Here is a 21139-nt window from a genome sequence, read left to right on the forward strand (position 1 = left end):
GGGCGTCTCCCTCCTGAACACATGGGGGCGCTAAAGGGATAACTAGGTATTCCAAACCCCAAGAGTAACGTCACTTCCGGTTTGTTTCCGGACTTGAATGTTTTGGGGGAAAAAAATCGAGAATGAAAACATGCAAATGTGATCCCAAAATCATCGGTTCGTGTGCAATTTAATAAGACACCATATCGTCCACCAAACGAGGACTGTTTAGATGTCGTAGTTACCATTGGCTAATGTAGAAGTGCGTACTTTCTGTTTCGGAGCGATGGAGAGGATAATATCAAAACTGACTGAGAAACATGTTCTCTTCACGGCTTCTTTCGCTATACGTCTTGCCTTGGTCGCTTATGGAGATTTCCACGACAGGACGATGGTAGTGAAGTACACTGACATTGACTATCACGTCTTCACGGATGCTGCGAGGTTCACCACTAAGGTATCCTATTCCTTAGCTTCTGTCATAAGTGATTTGTTTACATCTCCATTCACATTCAATTCTTTGTCTCAAAACATATTTAAATAAATATTCAATAGAATTATTAGTTTAAAATGGCCCTCTCTATTTTCTATGGATAGTATTTTAGAATTACATTAATTCTTTACCCTACTGCTGTCATCATTCTAATACATAATAAATCAAATGTGTTCACAGGGCGAATCCCCGTACAACAGATCAACCTATCGATACACACCTCTACTAGCCTGGCTGCTCACTCCAAACATTTATATCCACATTGGGTTTGGAAAGCTGTTTTTCATCTTATGTGACGTACTGTCCGGACTGCTGATCTACAGAATTCTTTGCCTGCGAGGTCTTGCCTCAGAGGTGTGTTTACTGTTGGTTTTCATGCAGAAAATGATCATGAACTTAACAGTTTCGATAAGTGACTAGAAAACACACATTTAAAAAGTATTTCTTGACGTCTGTGCCCTGGCAACAGCACCACTATTATTTTAGGTTATTGAGTGATTTTTAAGAAATGGCACAGCAGAATTACGATGTATTTCTTATTTTTATGACCAGACAGCACGTCGGGTTTGTTCACTGTGGCTCCTCAACCCCTTGCCAATGGGAGTTTCCAGCCGAGGGAATGCAGAGTCCATCCTGGCCACTTTAGTGCTGGGGACTCTTCTTTGTATAGAGGGTAAGTGTATGGATACACAATAGAAATGGGTGGATGCGTAGTTTTGAAGTTGATGAATCACCTCACCTCTGTCGTCATACACAGTGCACCTTAACTAATAGTCTCTGTCTTCTATTGTCATAGGCCGACGCATGATTTGGGCAGCACTGCTGTACGGTCTGTCTGTTCATATGAAGATCTACCCCATCACCTATGCGCTACCAATTGTTCTGACTCTTCGCACACCACACACTAGAAGAGACCAAAATAAGTGGAGGAGTGTGGTTGGCTTCTTGGGAAGTTTCCTCAACAAGGAGTTGTTCTGTTTTGCAAGTGTGGCCGGAGGTCTTTTTTGTGCTCTCACAGCACTTTTCTATCACATGTAAGAGCAACAATCAAATTGATGGACAGTTGTGGTCAGGAGGTTAAATACACTTATTTTGGAATGCTAATATTGGTCTTTTGACAAATGTGTTTTTTTTTTTGTTGTGATGAATATAATGCATTGAGTTGCTGGATGAATTGATGGAAATTCTCACACAAACACTCCAGATGAGTGCAAGTTGTTATAGTGTCATATACAATACCTGTTTTGATTTATAAACCCCCCCCCCCCAAAAAAAAACACAAAAAAGTTCACCTCCTTCATTAACTTAAATCATGCTCATACTAACATATTTTGACTGCATCATACTGAGGGGCATTTATAACCATTTTCCTCTTCTTGCTAAATAGCCCAACCAAAATAGAATTGCATGTTTATAAATCATTCAAATTACAGCTGTATAGGTGTAGGGTGTTTTACTCTATATGGTATGCTATGCATTATAACTCAAATACAGATGAACTTTTTTTTTCAGGTACGGTTGGACATTCCTTCATGAGACTTACTTGTATCATCTAACCAGAAGAGATATTCGACATAACTTCTCTCCATACTTCTACATGCTCTACCTTACTGCAGGTATTTATTAGTCTGGCTAGTTCATTTAAAATGATTAAAAAAAAACAAAACAACTGCACGCAAAATGTTAGGGAGGTTCACCTTTTGGGGAAAATGTCAGGACCTAAAATGCACTTTGACCTTTGTCAATGATGTTCGAGTGGTCTTGATGGCAGAGGCAATTACACTGTTATATTTTGCAGACAGCAGTTGGAGTCAGTGGCTTGGGCTGGCAGCGTTCCTTCCGCAGTTGATCCTCCTGTTGGTAACGTCATGGGCTTTTCACCGTGACCTGACCTTTTGCTGTTTCCTACACACGGCCATCTTTGTCACTTTCAACAAAGTCTGCACATCACAGGTATAGAGGTCAAAGTCAAGACTATAAAGTCAAGAAAAAGGCTAGATATATTCCTGGTCTCTTACCAAATGTCCTTGTTCTCAGAGTAGCAAAGACTAGACCATGATATTTGCAAATCCAACTTTCTTTTGTAGTACTTCCTGTGGTACCTGAGCTTACTTCCTCTGGTCATCCCGTATTTGAGCCTCTCACTAAAACAAGGAGTGGGACTTCTGCTGCTCTGGTTTTTTGGACAGGTAACGATCTTGATTATTAAATGTCTGTCAGAGGTAGTTTTTTTCATTTACTCAACTTTAGAGCGTACCAGCATTAGTTTATGAGCATGCAGTGGTTAACTGACTATCATGTGACTTGTCAGTAAGTAAATGTATTTTTGATATCTTCTCATCAACAGGGTGTATGGTTGGTCCCGGCTTACTTCCTGGAGTTTGAGGGCTACAACACCTTTCTGTTCATCTGGCTCGCCGGACTGCTCTTACTGATTGTTAACTGCTTCACCTTGGTGCAGCTCATCGTACATTACAAGCCAAAAGTGAATGTGAAGAGACTGAAGTTTGAATAACTTTGCATCAATGTGCAAAAACCTTCCGCTGTGACTGGACCTTCAGTGTCAAGACCGATAACTTTGTTTTGTTTGCAATCTTTTTGAAATGCTTGATTCCTCATCTAAATTATGCTGTCAAGAAAATCACCAAAAATGATATGTGCACGAGTTCTCAACTTTTAGTATAATATTAATGATTGTCATTGTACAATACTGACTCAATTTAGGTGGGCTTTCCTGTAAACTCCTTCAAAGCACATACGAGTTTTTTTTTTTTTTATTACAAAATGTATTTATAAGGTTCAGCCAAACCTTAAAATGACACATTCTATGTAAAGCAATTTTAGCGTTATTGACACATATAATATATGGCACAAACTTAATAATGAACATTATGTTTTGTCATGGGCAAACTGCAATATACATCGTGTGTATGTATTTCGTTTAAAATAATAAATATATATACCTTAGTAACAGTTGCCACGTTCATATTATTTGTACGGTATTTGAGATCTGTGCAATGTGCGGCCTTGTCCAGTAGGCGGCAGCTTTTGTTTGCGGATTGGGCGTCTGACCTGACGTAACCTCTGAACACTCCAGGTATACAGAAGATACACCAAAACACCAATTGCTCCTTCTTGTCGTACTTGCTCTTAAACCTGTGTGATGGCTGTGAAAATGGTTGGAATACACTATTTTCTGAATATCTTGAAATGTTAAAATAACCACTGAAAGGGTTGTAAGGGTGTACAAATCTATCATAAAAGTTGTAAAATCTAATGGACTGTTTAAAGGAATCTGTTGAATGATCCCTTAACAGTTGTTCTAAATAAATGACAATGTACAGTTACAGCAAAAACAACAACAAAAGAAGTTAACTCATTTGAATTTTTTTTTTGTAACATGAAGTTACTTAAAGAGGAAGTCAACGTAAACATTTTTTTTTTCAAGTATATGTTCTATGCAAGCCCACTAGCTGAAACAGGGCATTCTGCTTAATATTGCATTTGTGGAATAAGTGTTAATCCACTCATTTTTAGCCATCTCAGGGGGCGGCCATTTCGTCTTCTGTCGACTGAAAATGACATCACAACTGCTCACAACGACCAATCACGGCTCAGAAAAAATGGCCGCCCCCTGAGATGGCTAAAAACGAGTGCATTTTGCTGCTTAATTTATATTCCACAAACGCAAAATTAAATCAGAATGTGTGTTTCAACTAGTGGGCCTGCTGGGAACATATTCTTGAAAAAAATATGTTTGGGTTGACTTCCGCACTTACTGTTCGTTATAGGTTCATTGTAACCGTCTAATATTTTTACTTTATTAGTGTATAAGTGAGGAACCCAAAGTAGTGTAGAAACACCTCTCAATAGACATTGCACAGTTAGAAACCTTCAGTGTTGAAAACCATACGTAAGATTATAGTAAATATTTTGGTAGAATTGTTTTATGTAGCAGGTATTGTGTCAGGTGTACTTCAGGATTTGAATCACAAGTATAAATTGATCATTCACAAATTGAAGGACCCACTGTACAAATGTACAAAATGTATGTACAAAAATACAGAAACATGCACTCTGTGTGTAAATTATAGTTGTGCATGGACAAAATGTAATTGCCACTGAAGTAAAGTGACTCCTAAATATTTTTAAATAGCTCTTGAGCACCCCCCAAAAATAGTTTTTTACTCTTGTACCTCCCTCTTGATGACAAACTGGCATATCAAACAGTTGAAATGTGTTTTAAATCTGCATTTTTTTAGGGGGCGGGGGGAGGATTTTGCTGCTGTGTCTTGTAATTCTTATTGATCACAGACATTTTGAAAATGATACTGTGAAGTTGTGTCTCAGCATATATTGTTACTAAAACCTTTTAGTCACCTCGAGCAGGGGTCACCACCTCCGGTCCTCGAGGGCCCCTATCCTGATCGTCATCATCAGATATGAAATTGATTTTTCTCCAGTGTACTTGTAGTACTGAGATTATTGCCATCTGTAGTTTATAACACTGGTTGAAAAACGCTACTGACATGACAAAACATTGCGGTCCATGTTCATTAGTTAAATGTAGGTTTGTGTGTGTGTGTGGGGGGAGGGGGGGGGGTGGATTGCGTGACGGTTCCCCATATGTTTGTAGGCTGTGTGTATATGTGCATGTTAATATGCATTTGCGTACATGTCATGTCTGTGACATACCCTCAAGGATTCTCCTCATTGTCATCAGGGAGATTGGGGGATGTTGTTGTGTCTGCGGATGTATGCATTGCTACATCTGCCTATATGCGTGCGTGCGTGTGAGAGCGAAAAACACACACGCACACATACAAACACAGGGAGTGGGTGTGACCAATTAGGACAAATGGTGTGCAGAGCAGCAAAGAGTCGGGTATGAACGGTCACGCAACCTCCCATGGTATAGGATTATAGGTCTTGGGCTACACACACACACACACACGCACACACACACACAGCCGACAACAAGCATCACACACTTTGCTTTTTCACTTCTTGCTCCTCTCCCTTGACTGGTCCTCTAATTGTCTTCGCCACTCCTCTATCATGCTAACTTTTCTCCCCCCCCCCCCTCCCTTCCCTGTTTAGAACAAGTGTCGTTGGGTTGGCGTGATGTATGGAAGCTTGCGTGCGCCATTATAAAACATTTAAAGTCAGCCTTTCAGCTAGCACCGCGCACGCCTTTTTCGTTATCACATCGGTAAATTAGAGTCAGGCAAAAAAGCTACGTATGACATTTGCACGCTTGTTCCTCCCTCATAAAGGCGACTGTGTTGCATATGTAGTTCATGTTCGACACACAGCGGTGTGTGTTTTGTAACGTACACAAAGAAGGGCTCATTCATGCTAAAGTGTGTCTTCAGAAACGCAGTCAGTTGAGTGGAGAATTATGTGTCAGAATGAGTTAGGTATCATGTAGCTTTTACTATTGCGCTTTTGTTTCTTCATGCCAAGCGACATGTAATAAAAGCTACCAATTCAAGAATGTTTTTCCTTACTGGACATGACCAGGCGTTCAGTGTTAGCTAGAAGGGGAAACCTGAAAGACTTTTTGTTTTGGTGAACTGTAAGTTATATTTTAGTTCAGGACTGTCCAAAGTTCTTTTCCCACTCATACAGAAAAATGGATGGGCCTGTATTGACGTTTCAATGGGGAGCACTGATTTAACATGCAACTAAATGAAGTTATGAGCTTAGTCACGTGACAAATTAAACTTGAAAAATCAAGGTCATTTTTATGGTTTTGTGTTGTTGAGCTAAAGAAGAGGACCCATGTGCAGGGAAGCAAAAGAAGCAAGGCAGGAATGCGTTATGTAATCAAAACGAATTTAGGTCCCCACAAACAGAAATCTAAAGCGTCAAATTACAGAAGCCCAACAAAATAACAACAACAAAGAAAGGAAAAGACAACAAAAAGACACATCGCTACAGGACACATAACAGCACTTCAACACAACCAGAAACAATGACCCAACAAAGGCCCGGAACTAAATACAAGCGAACTGACGAGACAACGAGGCACACCTGGACAAGACGCGAGTGGCTGAGGGAGCTGATTGGCTGACATGAGGGACCGTGTTGAGCAGCGCAGGTGGAGACCAAAAAAAACGAACGAGCCGAGACAAGATCCACAACAAAACATGACAGAAACACAGAATTCCATTTTGTCTCACAATTAGCAATGAATAACAATCAAAATCATCATTAACGTAGGTAACCAAAATAATATTTCATTTCAACATTTGGTTACTTCAGTTTTATTAAATTGTCAATCAAGTCAATTTTTTTGGGGTGGGGGGTTCAAAACATTTATCAAAAATTCCATTGGTACTATGAATGCCAATGATAAATCTTGATTATTTCATGTGCATTTAGAAACTGATAATGATTATTTGTTGTTTGTTACACGCGTCTAGCTCATTTTTGAGGGTGCTCAAGCACCCCGACAATAAATCCAAGCACCCACTGCGTGCCCTCAATGTTGTGTTGCTTAACGTAAATGCGTTATGAGCGTGTTAATATCATTTCAACAGCGACGTGTGCGCTGACTGTGGGCCAGCAGAGACGGGTTACTCCCCTAAGTCCCGTTTACAACTCAAATGTATGCCGAGGGATATTTCAAGTCGTCATACACAGGTGGTAATGTTCCTCGATCATGGAAAGGAGAAAGAGCTGTCATGCCAACTTTAAAGCTTGAAAAAAATGTTCATACAGGCATGTGGCTACAGATACTCTCTATTGTCTTCCGGCCACTATTTATTATTAATAGAGACACAAATCTGAAGGATGAGACCAACTTTCATCGACTTGAAAAATTCAAAAGCCACTAAATAGATTAGTGGAATTACCATTTATGCAAGACTAGGTTTGATGTGCGTTGCATGTGAAACTATCATATGAGTGCATTTCATGGAGTAATATGAAAAATTGATTTGAATCATTAGTTATTTGAAAAATGTACAGCGCAACCACAAAACGAACCATCCTGTAAAGTCGTACAATTCATGAATCCATTAAAAGAGTCTTTCCATCAAGAAAAGTCTTGGGCCTCCTTCTTGGAAGAAATCTTGCCCAAGTGTGATAAAAAACGCTTTTGTAGTTGCGATCACACGCTAACATTACCGACTTAAACCCTGAGCCAATCCGAACTCTGTTGCTAACCAAAACAGCAGCACCTATTGATGAATATAAGATTTTCAGGACTGGATGTATGACATTATTAATTGCATCTGTACTGATTTTAATTGTCTGTCCAGCAATCTTTGTGAATTTTTGCCACACATAGAACCACAACTGTCATGTTTTCCATATAAAGAAAAGTCTTTTAATAGATAAGTCTCATTTTCCAAAAAAAAACACGTAGAAACATTGGAAGACATTGCATATTTACACCGTGTTCACTACTTTGCAGCTACCTACTCAATGACACAAGTAGGGCAGTTTTTTTTGTTTTTTTTTTACGGTTATCAAAATGGCAGCAAGAAAAAGCCACATGGATTGACCTTGGACAAAGACAAAAGCCTTCAAACTGCAGCTTTTAAATTATACACTTTTGCCTTACAATAAATACGAATCATCAAACATTTATTGAAATGAGCACACACATTGAGCAAGACAAATTCAATACAGTGACACAATGTACAAGTGTGTGTTGACTAATTAAAAAAAAAAAAAAAAAAAAAGAACTTCAACTGAACTACTCTCAGTAGTGCAATTTTTGAAACTACCACAGTAGCGCCACCGAACTGGGGCTGTGACGTCGAATTCATTTGGTGCTTTTTGTTTAGTTGTGCAAAATTGTGGATTGTTTTCTGACTGAACCACATCATTAACAGGAAAAAAAAAAAAAAAAAAAAAAAAAAGGTGTCATATCTGCGATGAAAAGCTGATCTTTAGTGAACACCAAACTGTACAACATAAGTTGTGACGTGAAAATATTCAACAATATTATTTCTAGGGTCAAGATGCTATTGTGCGCTTTGACAAAAGACTAAAATGTCAGCAAGAGACGATCTTCTCCTTCATTTTAAACTAACATGAATTAAAAAAAAAAAATGCCATTGAAAATGTACTTGTTTAAATTAACCCTTCGCCATCTTTTTTTTTTTTTTTTGACACTCACAGTGGACATTATGTCTTACATGATTTATGTTTTCACACTCATGGACACCTTTAACTCATACCCAAAGTACAATTTTGTGTTTATGGCTTTCCTTATGTACTCTCGTCTGTTTCATTTGTTAACCAAGTGTAGTGAATAATATTTAAAGCTGCAACAGAATCACTTCTTTTACATGTTTTGGTCAGTTAACTGCAAATTGCATATCGACTCAATAATACTGTCAGGTTTCTGTAGAGGGGAATCCATTCTGGGATGCTGGTCCACTTTTGATTTGTTTGGATTTTGAAAAGTACTCTGGAAGGAACAACTTGTATTTGTAATTATTGACATTTACAATGTTCGTTAGCGCGGCAAAGCAAGCCAAGTTTTTTGCTCCAAAACAATTTGCGGCGTTTTCTCAGCAAACCTCAAAATGTTATCGTAGTTTGTTTGGCTTGAAATATGAAGTTCACCCAACTTTTTTTTTTTTTTTTAACAGCATAGCAGCATCCCGGAGGCTTAGTGTGTGACATATGCCCGCTTGTAGGAACTAGTAGTGTTACTAGTGCAGCACAGTAGTTTACTAGTCAGGTTTAATGGTGAACTAATAGGCCAAAAGTGGCACTATTAGATCAAAAACATTACTATACATAAAAAAAATGCTGTGTTGTTTTCCCAAATCGCTGGCTACTTGTGGATTGAGCAGACTGGGTTACCTTTACCCAAGGTTGGGTTGATTATTTGGACCTCGCAGACTGGGTGGACGATTTGGGCAGGCTGAAGAGATGAAGCTGGTCGCTATTTGAGACCGTTTTGTGCACTGAAGTTGAAGTCAATTTCATGGAACATTCTTTGAAAATGTTGGTCATGAAATGTGTATTATTTGTAACAGCTCTACTGATAACCTGCTAACCCATTTCTTGGTTGCTTTAACTAATAATGGGTAGTTTTTAACCCCTTTGTTGGATCAAAATCTTGACTCAGCGTGATGGGTCAAATTCTCAACCCAATTATCCCAACTGGATATAAATAACAGCATTTTTTTTTTTTTTTTTTGTCTCTTTTGGATCCAGTGCTGGGTTCGCTGTGCCACCCAATTTGGGTTACTTTTAAAACAGCAGTTTAAAGAGCATAGGAAGGCATAGTCATACTACTTGTGCAACTTTGTAATTTGTCTAATGTTACGATGGCTACAGTCTGACCCTGGAATGGATTAATGACACTTTCATCTTTTTCTGCGGGAAGAGGGCGTAAATGTAAACAAGTGGACCAACATCTCAGACGTGATTGCGCTTGACCTCAGAGGCCCCGCTTAATATGTTTGACCCATTCTGAAACGATCCATCGTGTATTGACTGCGTGTCTTTGCAAGCTTGTGTATTTTGTTGCTGTAATGCATAGAAACAAACCCAGTGTTCTTCATTTGTGGGCGTTTTGTAGTTAAAGTGCTAAAACATGCAAAACTACCACTAAGGTCCAAAGATCTTCAAGCACATTGGGACATAAAAAGTGAAGTGAGTAGTGGCAGAGGTGAGTCATCTCAACTGCTGCGGACCAAATTCAAATTGGTTGACAACATCACAGCGAAACGTCCAACAATGGGTGTGCACGACACATGAAAGAAACGCTGCGTCTGGACACGATCATTGTCACGAAATCCCAAAGTGCTCGGAACTTACAAAGGACGAACTCATCAATCCGATTCCGTTTTTTTCGATTGTCGCAACACTAACGCTTAGAGCCTGAGCCTCGTTTGTCCCGTCTTCGGCAAATGGGAGAACGTTGCATTTTTATGCTGGTCTACGTGTGTCGGACAACAGGAATACTACACTGCATTTGTGTGCGCGCGTGTGGTCGATGACAGCGGGTGATGCGCGGCTCCCTTTTTTTCAGGGCATATAAACGTAAGGGCTCGATTTGTGGTGCCCCGTGCTCACGCACGGCATAATGTTCCTTGGCCCAAGCATCATGGGCTGGCTCATGTCATGGCCGCCCTCGGACCACGGCGGGGAGTCCATGGGCTCCCTTTTGATGGAATGGATCAGCCCGTGACCTTTGAACTCGTAAGTGCCGTGCTTGTTGAAGTCCTGCTGCATGTAGGGCTTTTGAGGCTCCTGTTGGTAGACGTGCGAGTCAATGAGGTTGAGCGATTGATTACTGCATTGGGAGTGAGAGAGTCTGTGAGGGCTGAACTGACTGTTGTCGTTGTTGTTACTCCCCAAGTCTTTGTCACATTTCAACAAACGTCCGCTGTTGTTCACTGCATAGTTCTGGTAGTTGTCGCTGTTGTAGGGTGGGCTGATCCCCGCTTTGCCCCGCTGACAGGGCGAATACTGCAGATCGTAGTAATCCGCCTCCGATTTGAGCTGGATGCCGGAGCTCGGGTCGTACGCCCCGTTACCGTAGCGACGGTCGACAGCGTCCGGATCCCGATGCGCCCAAGGTCGCCCGAAGGGATCGCAGCCGTTATCCGAGTCGGAGTCGTGCTCTACTTTGATCGGCGGCATCAAATGGCCGTCGTAGCATTCGCCGTAGCCGTTCTCACTCTTCACTAAATCCACACAGTAGGCGTCCGGGTCCGAGGGAATCTGCAGGCTCCCGTAGAGTTTCGACACAAACACCTCGCCATTCCTGCCGCCGTGGCAACTGGGGGACAGGCGGTAGGGCTTCCCGTATTGGCCGGCTTTATTCAGGCGGTTAGTCGGGATGTAGCCAACCCCCTGGCCCGTTCTGAGGTGCCCCGAGTTTGGCCGCAGGGGCCAGCCGCTCCCCAGACCCGGGCCGAGGCCCTTATGGGAAGACATTGACGACTTGCAGAAATCGAGGGGCTCTTCCTGGTTGTAGTAGCCATCAGGGCGGAACTTGAGGTTATCTTTGGTGAGTGGGGTCCATGGAGTGTGGTGGCCCCTCTGGGTGCCGCCGGGGGTCGGACAGGAGAGGAGGAGAGGGTCTGCCACGTCGCCCATTCCTCCGCTGAAGGAGTGCCTTCGGAGTTGTTCCCCTCGTTCTCTGTAAAACAGAAGAGCATGACAAATCGTATGAGGGGGAAATCAAAGTACATTGGTACATACATTCAGAGAGTTATTCGCAGTACCGCCACACAAGGCCCCGCCTCTTAAAGGCACAAATCTAGCGCACAGATACTACAATACGTAGAATATAAAAATATATTCTCTATTGGCTCTCTATTTCATGGATTTTCAGCTATTGGTGTATATGTTATCTATTTTGCTACTCTTGGAAGCCAAAGAAAAATCAGTATGTAAAGGTAATACAAATATCTTTTGTGGCCTCCAAAAATGTAACTTGGTGTCACTCACAACCAATACAGGAATGACTCAAAGGACAAATATTGAGATTTTAGTTCACATAAACTCATGAGCGAGTCATTCAAAACGTGACTCATCTTTTCCAAGATTCGTGTCTGAAAATTGAAAACAGAATAAACATCCACAGCCACAAGATCAATGATAGCCAGAAGTGCATGTTTATGAACTAATGCAGGACAATCTCATCGTGCATCGATTCTCAACTTAAATGGATGAAGCGATTTGGCACCTTTCTAGTAAATGTGTACGGTGAGGTAACATATTTGCAATCATTTGCACTCTGTTTACGATGCTGTTGCAAGTAGTAAACTATCGTTAGCTCCCTAGCACGCTAGTGCTAATCTGCTGGCATCATATCGTTGGCATGCTAGCGCATTACCAGTGAACATTAACAGGCCTATATGGCAAATTGAGGTTATTTTTTTTAGTTGTGCATGTTGATGTTCTCCTCTATGAGAATGAGATTCAATATTCAATTCCTTAATATTGTGTATTTTTGTTGAGTTCTCACAGCATGCTTAGTGATACATCCATTCATTTTCTGTCTTCATGCCAGCATCAGGGGAACACCTTGGACGGGTCAACAATCAAACCTAGTAATTATTAAATCATCTGCATTCAAGCAAGGAACTTAAGGAACTAAGTTGACGTCGCAACGACATGTTGACCTTTAGCTTGAGCAAACGTCGCAAGCGGTGTCATTTTCCGGAGGTCAAAATAAGTCGGCAGAATGTGTCTCCAAAAAAAATCATCACCATATGTGAAGCTGGAGCAATGACATCATATAGCACCCCGAGTGAGATAATCATTGGTCGAGTTAATAAACACGGCTCTTTGAATGCGACAAATGTGCACGTGGGTCAACCTTACCCGTGCTCCAGTGTCGAGATAATCCCTCCTCCGCTCTTGTTCTTTCCTCGCATGAGCATGTTCTTCATTTTCATCTCGGTAATGGAGGGCAGTAAAAGGGGTACAGCTATGCAGAAGAGAGCCAGCTGGGGAGGAAGCGGAGCCCCGGAGGCGGACTTCTTTTTCTGTCCTTGGAGAAACTTCAGCCGACCCTGAAACTGCATTGTCTGGAGGCAGGAGACAGGAAGGATTTAGTGGTTTGAACATCAGAGAGCATCTAAAAGCGATACTTTTAGGCAGGTCTATGATTATGTGCTTCTTTTGCATTGATCATCATTATGAGGGCAGCGGCGTCTCAGTCTGCAAGGACTCGGCAATAGGGACTTTCTTGTGGAGGTTGGAGTTTTTAAATCAAACGGAAATTTGGATGATTGCTTTCCAGGGTCAAATTAATGGCGGCACGGAGCTTTCAAGGTTTTTTTTTTTTTTTTTTTTTTTTTTTGGGGCTAATAAAGGAATGTTATTATGAATGCTCCTCTGCCGTTACTGGATCCCGGAAGCATAACATTGCTGTAGTGTCGTGTTTGGATTGTTTGTCTGGTGATGAGTTAGTCAAAGAGGACATTTGTCGAAGTCTTTCGGCATGTCGGCCAAAATTGCCCCAAAAAGTTTGGTTGGTTTGCTTGTTAATTCTTAAGTCGCAATAGAAACACGCTTTCCATTTGCAATGGGCTAGTGAGATTGTCCAATCGCCCAAACTTTGCGAGTAGGAACTCAGACGTTTTTTTGGGATAGGAATTTCCAACTTTCCAGTTTTCTGGAATGCCTTTTGAGACGTTCCAGTCAGTATCAAACTGGTGGATCAGTCAAGCAGTCATAACCAGTCATAGTGGCTATCGTCAACCGCTGTTGGGAACACAATTCATTTTCAAGTCTTGTGATGATTGATCGTGCATGACTCGCTTGTGTCTTTGCCGCAATTATTTGGACTGATGAGGAAAACATTCATAAACATTGGCTCACCATTGGGCTACAAATGTTTCCAGTACAGAAAATGGCCATACAGAGTTTCTGTTGTGTGCCAATATCAACCAGAATGGACTTGGTAAACTCTACTGACCCTGATAAAATGGTCTAAAGCCATATTCGGCTTGGCCTGTCATCAGACCCTCCAGCGCTTTTCCACTGCATCTCCATTTCAAGGCTGTGCGATATGAACCGGTGTCTTTAAGAAGCCATGGCTGTGCCCGCCCAATTATCTAAACGCTTAGCACATTACAGCAAACGGACAGACGCTGGTAAAAAGAACACTTTCTGCTGCATGTGCATCATATTATTTTTATTGAGCTGACTCTCCTCCAGGAGAATTTTTATGACTTGGTTTGCAAGTTACCGTTCAGTTGAAGCAGGCGCGGCGCTTCGTGTCACTCACCAGAAATCCAGATGTGCTGTCCAACAGACATCGGACCCTCGCTATGAAACATCTGTTGAGAAAGCAGGAGAGCTCAGGAGGAATACCCCCCGCCTCTGGAGAGTGGAACAGGCTGCTCACCACAAACTCGTCACCTTAAAATGCAAAACCAGAGTGTGCCTTGGTTTCCTTTCTAAACGTACACAAATGAGACCATCAAGTATAACAGAAATGTATACGAATTTAATTGCATTATTAACTCATTCACTGCCAGACATTTTCAAACCCTCTTTTACCCTCACGTTGGAAAAAATGTGAAATAAACATAAATCAATTCCTGGGATTGAATGGCTGGACTGAAAGACGAATACATACGTCAGTGGCAGTGAATGAGTTAAAAGCGATGGATGAGGTGGAATTTAAATTTGAGTCTAGGTAGATTTCAGATGCCATAATTTTAATCTCCCGACAATTCCTCCCTGCGCGAAATTACCCACCAGTCCCCGCAGCGAGCTGGGCGTCCTGATGCGCCGATGCCCCCTGGTGCTGGGGAGGGCACATGGCCCAGTGGAGCTGACTTCTGAACTCCTGGCGGTCGTCTATGTGGATGTAGTCAAACACATTCTGGTGCATCACGTCAGTCTAGAGGGAAGAAACCAAAGACACAATTAAAATAAAAAAATAAAAATACAAATCCCATGACACTCCCCTTATCATCTGAAGTCCAGTACTTGTGATGATGAAATTATTTAGACGCGGATGATAGTTGCTAAACCATTTTAACGCACAAAGTCAATGCGAGTCAGGGAATTGTACAGCTTTTAAAAAGTACAGTAAGAGTTGAGGGCAGCTGCAGGGCCAATGAGGGCAGCTGTGTTTGTCAAACATCGCGTGACACCAGCTCCCGAACAGCAGTCCGGTCCAGCTTACCCTCCCTATACACGCACGCACGCGCGCGCGCACACACACACACACACACACACACTGAGTCAGACCCCAGCCCGCTCTCGTCATCTTTCTTTTTTTTTTTTTTTTTCCAGCAATTGCTTTGCTTTCTGTCATTCCCTGACAGATTCCTCACTAGCATGTTCAACCTTCTCCTCTTCCCTCTCCGCCTCCTCCCTGTGCTCCCCCCCTCCATAATTTCCACACTGGTGGCACGCGAGGGCTTTTGATCGTCTGCCTCTCCTCGGCGCGCGCCTCGTCCTGCGGTTTGGTACCCTACCGGCAGTCCGGTAGACAACAGATGGATCGAGTGACTTTTGTTTATGTTTCAAAAAGACCGAGTGAGGAAAGGAAAGAGGAAAGAAAAGGAAAAGAAGTGATAATTTCGCAGGCCTTCAAAGGATAACTGCGGCTGTAACAAATACCATCAAAGGCCGTTGGAGGTTTCCTCGTCTTCTTTTGTGGTGCTACTATGTCTGTTACTTCCCTGTGGTATATTAGGGATAAGTGTCCCCTCTGACTACAATTGTGGGCGCCAGATTACATGACATGTTGTCAAGGCAAACTGTGGGGACTTGAAAACAAAACAAAACAAAAAAATGCTTGCGAGAGAGTCTGTGGGAATGTTTTTGTTGACAGTGTCTGAAATACAACACGATGGTCTGCGGGCACTTGAAAAGACTCGTTGGATTTATTGCGAGGACTCAACTGTTCACTGTCAACCGCACTTCTATCCCCCAATAGGGGGAACCTGTTTTGGGGGCTTTGTGAACTCTGACAACTAGATTTGCGTTGTCATGTTGATGCTTTGTAAACCATAAACAGTGATTTCCTGTCTCGGATGATCATAAAAGCTAACCGCGCTAAAGTCATCGTCATGCCGGGATGCTTTTTGTTACCACTTCACAACAAGGCTACATTAGAAGGGAATTAGAAACCGTTTCTAAATGTGAAACTTCTTTTCGATAGCGCTTGCATCCATGAGGCTCGCGGGCTCACTGCAGTCTATCCATGCCGGTTTTGGCCAATGGGGTGCGTGGGTGGACAGTACCCTACACCGGTCACCACGGCCAAAATATAAAGTATAAAGTACAGACAACCATTCAGTCTTCAATTCTTTTAGGAGGGAAAACCCACAGCAGAGATTCAAACCCGCAACTTCAGAACGGTGATGCAGACATGCTAACCGATAGCAGAAAACCATGCGGCCCAAATACTAATCATGACATTATGAAGTATTTGGAATATGTTAATAAGTACGGGTGAGTATAAGGAGCAAACTTTTTTTTTTTTTAAAAAGCATGATGTCAATGCTACCATGGCAACAATAGCTTACAATGTACAACAAGATACAACTTCCATGTGTTGTAAATAGTTTTTATATCTTTAGGTGTTCAATATTTAATGTTTATTTAAGGTCTCTTGGCAAGAAGACTGACATTTATACTGCTTCTTTTAGCAGGCACGGCGCCAGGATTTTCTTTTCCTCTCCTGGGGCTTACTTGGGGCTTGACTGATATGTGTGGGGGCTGACAAAATAATCGATTTTCATCACTTTTGATTTCTTTTTTTTTTTTTTTCCAGAAAAAGCATAATGCATGGCATGTTTGAAATGAAGACGTTTTATGTGAATTTGGCCCAAGAATATTCAACAAAAAAACAAAATACATTAAAATTGACCACAGGGCAATGGCAAAAATTTTAACCAAACTTTTTAAAATGAAAAACACACACACGCACACACAGGCTACTTGTGATTTTCTTCGTGTTTTTAAATTTTATTAAACGAATAAAAAAATAATGTCAAATTTTGAAGGGGCTTTTCCACGGATTTCAGACGGGGCTAGCACTTTTACTGTTACGCCCTTAAAACTGCTGGGTTAAAAATAACCCAAATTCTGAATTTTTTTACCCATATAGGGTTATCTTTTTAACTCAACAGTTTTAAGGTTGGGGTTGACATAAGCAGTTGGCTGCCACAGTCTCATAGTCATTCCTCTCTCGCGCACACACACACATGTTGTGTGATCATTTATTTTAGACCGATCGAGTTTTCATGTCTATTCCATGCCAGTGGATTAATGCCCATGTCTTCTTGTAATCCATTTGGAAGCACTGTTGCAGAAGAATTCCGATTGCAAAGTGTCAATCTGTTGCGTTGTGTGCGCGCGTGTGTGTACATGGGAGCAAAATGAGGGATTTAAAACAGTGAAAAGCACTTTATTTGTGGTTATAAAGAGAGGCGGGATTTCAGCATTGCGGGGCAGGCGAGGCCATGTTGATATCATCCATAATTAATGGCCGGCTTGATATGGCCACTGGAGAGGAAGGAAGCAAAACCGTTGGTGACTTATCAACACAGCAACATAGACACTTATACACACACGCACACACACTGCAGACACACGCATTTCAGGGTGAAACTGAGGTCTTCACCTTTCTGTGGCCTCTGAGCCAAGATTTGGTGCATGGTTCACTCTGCCCTTAAGATAGTTATCAGTATTTACGCTGGCTCATTAAGCAAGAGATGAAAAAGAGCAAAAGAGGATGGAGGGAAAAGACTGACAAAAGAGAAAAGGGGAAGGATGAACTTGCTGAGTCAGGCCGAGGGGCTGACCTCTGTCTGACACTTGCTTCGGGGTCGGAGGAGAGTAAATCGGGTGAACTCGATGCTCCGTGCACAACACGGTTCCCCGCAACAGGAGAAAAAGTTCAACCCACCTGATGGAATCCCAGATAGTCCACAATGGTCGACGAGGCATAAAAGACCATCCCGTCACTGCTCACCACCAGGGCAAATCCTGTCAGAGACTACGCACACAAACACATTCACGGCGTATTACAATTCAGCTACTTGCCTCATTTTTTGCGAAAAAAAAAAAAAAGCAAAAACAATTCAACAGAAAACAAAGTAGAAAGGTCATTCCAGAAATGAAGGACATTTTCTGTACCACTCCTTGAAATTTTAAAGAATCCATGCACAAAATACAAATAAAACATATAAAAATGTGAATAATAATAAAAATATAAATATTTATCATTTTAAATACTAAATAGCTCTCGAGCATCCTCTTTTGGATGAGAACAAGCCAGTAACATGATTTGGGTGAATCTTTTTCATACTGCTAAATTTGTTCTTGACCGGCTAGCATAGCCGCTAGCACAGCTAGCATGTACCCTTCAACAGAAACTCAACTGTAATTCGAGTAACTATAAGTAAGTTTGCATTCAAATAACCAATAACTGTATACATTGCGCGGAAAATCTCAATTTTAAACACATTTAGATTCTGTGTGATAGTTTAGTGACTTTTTCGCAGCACTATAAAACATAGACTAATTATCCCTCCCTTAAAACGTGATGTAATTAGTTACCCTAATTTCAATGTTCAAAGACTGCCAAACATGCTGTTATACTTAGTAGTAAACAAACTACCGGCCTGCTTTGTGGTCGTGAAGTGCTTTGCAAATATGATCATCAATCATAGAGCGCTGATTAAAACAATTTACAAAAAAGCAAAGCTTCAGTCAACGTACAGCCAGATGGGCAGTAAGGCGAGCGCTGAGGAAAACAAGCGGGAGAGGAAGAAGAAAGCGCAGGAAGGAGATGTGTCACCGCACGCGCGCGAGCTCACCCGCGCGCGCGCGCGTACAGCTGTGATAGCGTGACAACGGCGAGGCTACTTGAGTTGCGTGACTGCTGCTGCCAGAGTCTGTCGCCTCTATTTTACTGCGAGACTACGCAGGTCTTCCCTGTTGTGTGTATGAACTCACAATTTTCTGTCAGCCTCTGTGTCAGTGATCTGATTGCCTCAGCAAAGCAGCTTCCTTCACACTAACGACCTGGGAGCGTTACATGAGTTCCCGCTCGATGAACATTTCAGCAATTAGCATGCCTGGCCATACAGATGCGGAATATAGAAAGACATTTTTAAATAGAATTTCACCCCTCCAACATGCATCTTTGTAATGAACGCAACTTGTATTTCTGGCCTAAAGCAGCAATTGAAGTTGGAAACACTTTGAAATATAAAATGACTGACATTTATGGCAACCATGTTAGGTTAGCGCAACATGCTAGTTGTTTTTTCTTATAGCTTCAAGCTAGGGTTCAATAAAATGGACGGTCGTTATGTAAACTTTGATTTTTTTTGTTGTGAAATGCAGGAAAACCAATTTTCACAACAGCAAAATTTAAAAGGCTTGGATGATTTGCTTAACCTAAAATGTTATCAAAGTTTGTTTGACTTCACCCAAATTTTTTTTTGCAGTGTTATTTAAGAGTGTGAATACTTTTGCCACTTTTGGTTACCTTCCCGTCAATTGCACAATTATTACTGTAATATCGCCATTGTTGACATATTATTTTCACATTATTATATCAGTGCAGATGCTATCATCATTGTTCACTTTCACTGAGAGCAAAGAACACAAGCGTATGAGGTACAAGCCAAAAATAACATTCACACACAAAAAACTCACACACCTAAACATCCTCTAACACTACCTCAAATTCTCACACGAAACTAAAAACCTCACACGAACAAAACCTACCACGGACCAAAAAACTCTCTCACACACACCAAAAACTCTCACGATCAACAACCTGACTAAGTCTGCCTCTCTCTCACCCACCCACACACACACACCAAAAAAGTCTTACACATACCAAAAACTGCTCAAACTCAACCCCCCCAAAAAAATCTCTGTACCGCCCCCAAAAAACTCTCTCTCGCACACGAAACCATCTCAATGGCCAAACACTCTCACACAGACAACCACAAACCTCACATAAAAAAATACACAGACCAAAAAACTCACTCACTCCACAAAACCTCTGGCACTCAAAAATACTGCATCTCACACAGCAAAAAATTGACACACACTACCACAAACTTCAGACTCACCCAAAAATCTCTCTCACACACATGCACCAAAAACTCACACTCGAACCCCAAAAAATCTTGACATAGAGACCCAAACCACCCCACAGAAACAATCTCTCTTTCAGGCACACACACAACACACCAATGAACCTCTGACACACACAGCAAAAGAAAACATACCATAAAACCTCTCACACCCACCAAAATCTATCACACACACCAGTAAAGCTTTCACACTCACTAAAAAACTCACACGCATACACAAAACCTCAAGCGTTCACATTTATCACTTCATTTTGGACAGTATCAATTCAAACAGATGGTTTACTATTCTGGGACAATCATTTCAAATAACGTTAAAATATAAAATGACAGTGGTAGCATTATTTTGTATTTATTTGACAAAAACTCTTCATTTTCTCCGATTTCTTCCTCTTGCGAGTGTATCCACGGTTAACATGAAAACAGGCACCTGCCGCAACATATCTTCAATTTACGGCGCCCCCGGCTCCTATAACTGCCCTTGGGAGACTAAAAGCTTTGACTGGAAAAACTTTCGAGGGCCTTCGCACGCAGAGCCCAAAATTAGATGTCGGCTCTCCGCTGGATTTGGAGGCGAGAGAGGCCAACGAGGAGAGGCAACGTGGTCTCGTTCCATTTGATTTAGCCGGATGAAGACAGTGTGGGTGGGTTCGGGATTAAAATAGAGACCTTCTGCCAGCGGGAACGCACACATTCATCACGGCCGTAGCCAGTATAATTCCGATGAAAAATACTGCCGTCCACACACAATTAGCGCTAATTGTTCACAGTCATCTTTTTGCCATGTTTTGCTAGTCATTAGCCCGCCTCATCCAGTCGGTCCGCTCCCACTTGATTAGGTACACCTTCGCATGCCAATCCTATGATGTACTTTGGATATTTTGATCATTTTTAGCGAGGCAAAATTGGGGAAACGATGCAGCGCCACACACTTTCCAATGAAATCAAACCCGCGGATGAATAGCGACACACGCACGGCACGATCTCTTGCCCCCGCTTGGGATCCCGTCCGCGTTGACAACTAATGCACGGTTTGCGCTGAGGCCCTCGCTCAGGTCGAGTCACGCAACGGGAGGCGGCGCGTCACTATGGT

The 21139-nt window shown here is 41.9% G+C and overlaps 2 protein-coding genes across 3 annotated transcripts in view; one reads left to right on the forward strand and one right to left on the reverse strand.

Moving 5' to 3' along the window:
* The first annotated feature begins 48 nt into the window (after window positions 1-48).
* Window positions 49-3439, forward strand: pigm (phosphatidylinositol glycan anchor biosynthesis, class M). The gene is made up of 8 exons (XM_086021122.1): window positions 49-436; window positions 653-826; window positions 1025-1145; window positions 1269-1506; window positions 1985-2088; window positions 2271-2425; window positions 2560-2661; window positions 2820-3439. Exons 1-8 carry the CDS (start codon window positions 266-268, stop codon window positions 2985-2987), a joined length of 1233 nt encoding a protein of 410 aa, XP_085877248.1. The 5' UTR covers window positions 49-265; the 3' UTR covers window positions 2988-3439.
* Window positions 3440-7832: 4393 nt separating this feature from the next.
* The window catches only part of ahrra (aryl-hydrocarbon receptor repressor a), a 58598-nt gene continuing 45291 nt past the window's right edge, over window positions 7833-21139 (reverse strand). For both annotated transcript variants that reach the window (XM_086020895.1, XM_086020896.1), the window contains 5 exons: window positions 17841-17930; window positions 14672-14816; window positions 14196-14329; window positions 12785-12990; window positions 7833-11594 (listed from right to left, as the gene is read on the reverse strand). In XM_086020895.1, the coding sequence (XP_085877021.1) occupies window positions 10475-11594; window positions 12785-12990; window positions 14196-14329; window positions 14672-14816; window positions 17841-17930 (1695 nt within the window). In that variant the 3' untranslated portion in view covers window positions 7833-10474. The remainder of the gene's footprint in view (window positions 11595-12784; window positions 12991-14195; window positions 14330-14671; window positions 14817-17840; window positions 17931-21139) is intronic.

This window comes from Filicampus tigris, chromosome 21 (assembly GCF_054856515.1).
Source record: "Filicampus tigris isolate MCC_2025a chromosome 21, RoL_Ftig_1.0, whole genome shotgun sequence".
Taxonomy (NCBI): Eukaryota; Metazoa; Chordata; class Actinopteri; order Syngnathiformes; family Syngnathidae; genus Filicampus; species Filicampus tigris.